Genomic DNA, 1,491 nt, shown 5'->3' with positions numbered 1-1,491 from the left:
GGAGTATTGAATAAAATGCAAGGAAAAATACTGAGGTTATGAATAGCAAATGGCCGTATATGCATATTCTTGTTGTAGACTATATCCAAGTGTGTAAGAGGTGCATTTAAAAGACACTCCAGTGGATTACACTAATAATTTATTTTTGTTTCAGGGATACACAAGTTTCTGGAATGACTGCATATCCTCAGGTCTTCGCGGTTGCATTTTAATAGAACTTGCTCTTCGAGGGAGAGTAGAGTTAGAGAAGGCAGGATTGCGCCGGAAGTCCCTCTTAAACCGCAAGGTAAGAAAGGGGATGAGGTGGGGGGATCCTAGATGTTGGAAAGGGAAAAGATAGTGAGAGAAGGAAAAGTGGCATTAAGTGAAGTTCTGCACCATTAGATATTACAGGTATATTGTGTCATGACCAAAAACCTTTTATGAGATTAAAGAAGTTGCATTTGGAATAAAGGTGTGGATATGACAAGTTCTAATGAGCTCCAACTGATTTGTACAGTGTCAGCTGATTGTCCCTTTTTTATCTCACAAGCTAAAGCATTGGTGTTTAGGAAGGTCTTGGGTTCATACTCAGGGCTCAACAATAAGGGTTATTTGAATCTTAACTGAAGTCTTCAGTTACTCCTCTTTGAAAGATATCCCATGAAAAATGTGCAGAACACAGGCTGCCTTAATTTGATTGTATACATTTTGAGGAGATAAGTTGGTGTCATTGATCAGTGCATACTAACAGTAGGCAATGGTCACATGGTTAATTAATTTCATAGCATGTGTAGTCTATTCAATCTAGACATAAGAGGCCTTACCCCCCTATTGTTATTACCATAGACAGAGAACATGTTAATTTACCGCACACCATCACTTGACATCTGACCTACAAGCTAATAAAAAGAAAAATATCCCGTCAGAAAATGCTCTAACCTTTAATTTGGCTGTTACTTTTGTATTACAAATAGTCCTCTTTGGAATCTTGAATGGACCTGTAGAAGAAATGTGAAATATAAGGAGAGGCTGTAGTTATAAAATGAGATCAAGTATAAAGAGATGGCTACATGAATTGCATACCAGTTTTATTCATCACTTATTGTTACAACTATGATATAGTTTTGAGAATAAAGGAAGGCCAAAAAGAAGGATTATCATGAGTACCATAGTTGCTGGGGAAAAAATAAAGCTGAAAGAATGGTCAAGTCGAAGTGATTTTCTGAATGAAAGAATTTGCAATTTTATGAACTTTATCCACTTATGCTAGTTTTTATGTAATTAGCAATCTTGAGAAAAGTAATTATGATCAGATAAGCAGTAACCTTGAGAAGAAGTAAATACAGTTACTCAAATTATGAGTCAAATTTTGTTATTTATTATCAAACATGACACAGTCCTGACAGGTAGCTTTACTTTTGTTACAAAAGTAATCACAGGTCTGACAATCATTTCAACTTTCCTACCTCATATGCAAGTCCTAATGTAATCAAAGATATAAGAAATTTG

General features: G+C 35.5%; 1 protein-coding gene across 1 annotated transcript in view; it reads left to right on the top strand.

Moving 5' to 3' along the window:
- LOC119593118 (Golgi phosphoprotein 3 homolog sauron-like) overlaps window positions 1–1,491 on the top strand; it is a gene marked incomplete in the record, with an annotated part of 21,765 nt that overhangs the window by 15,296 nt on the left and 4,978 nt on the right. Inside the window, 1 exon segment of the mRNA XM_037942081.1 lies at window positions 155–286. Coding sequence (XP_037798009.1) covers window positions 155–286 — 132 coding nt within the window.

Source organism: Penaeus monodon, chromosome 31 (assembly GCF_015228065.2).
Source record: "Penaeus monodon isolate SGIC_2016 chromosome 31, NSTDA_Pmon_1, whole genome shotgun sequence".
Lineage (NCBI taxonomy): Eukaryota > Metazoa > Arthropoda > Malacostraca > Decapoda > Penaeidae > Penaeus > Penaeus monodon.
Note: the sequence above shows the minus strand (reverse complement) of the source record. Positions and strands in the feature narration are given on the sequence as shown.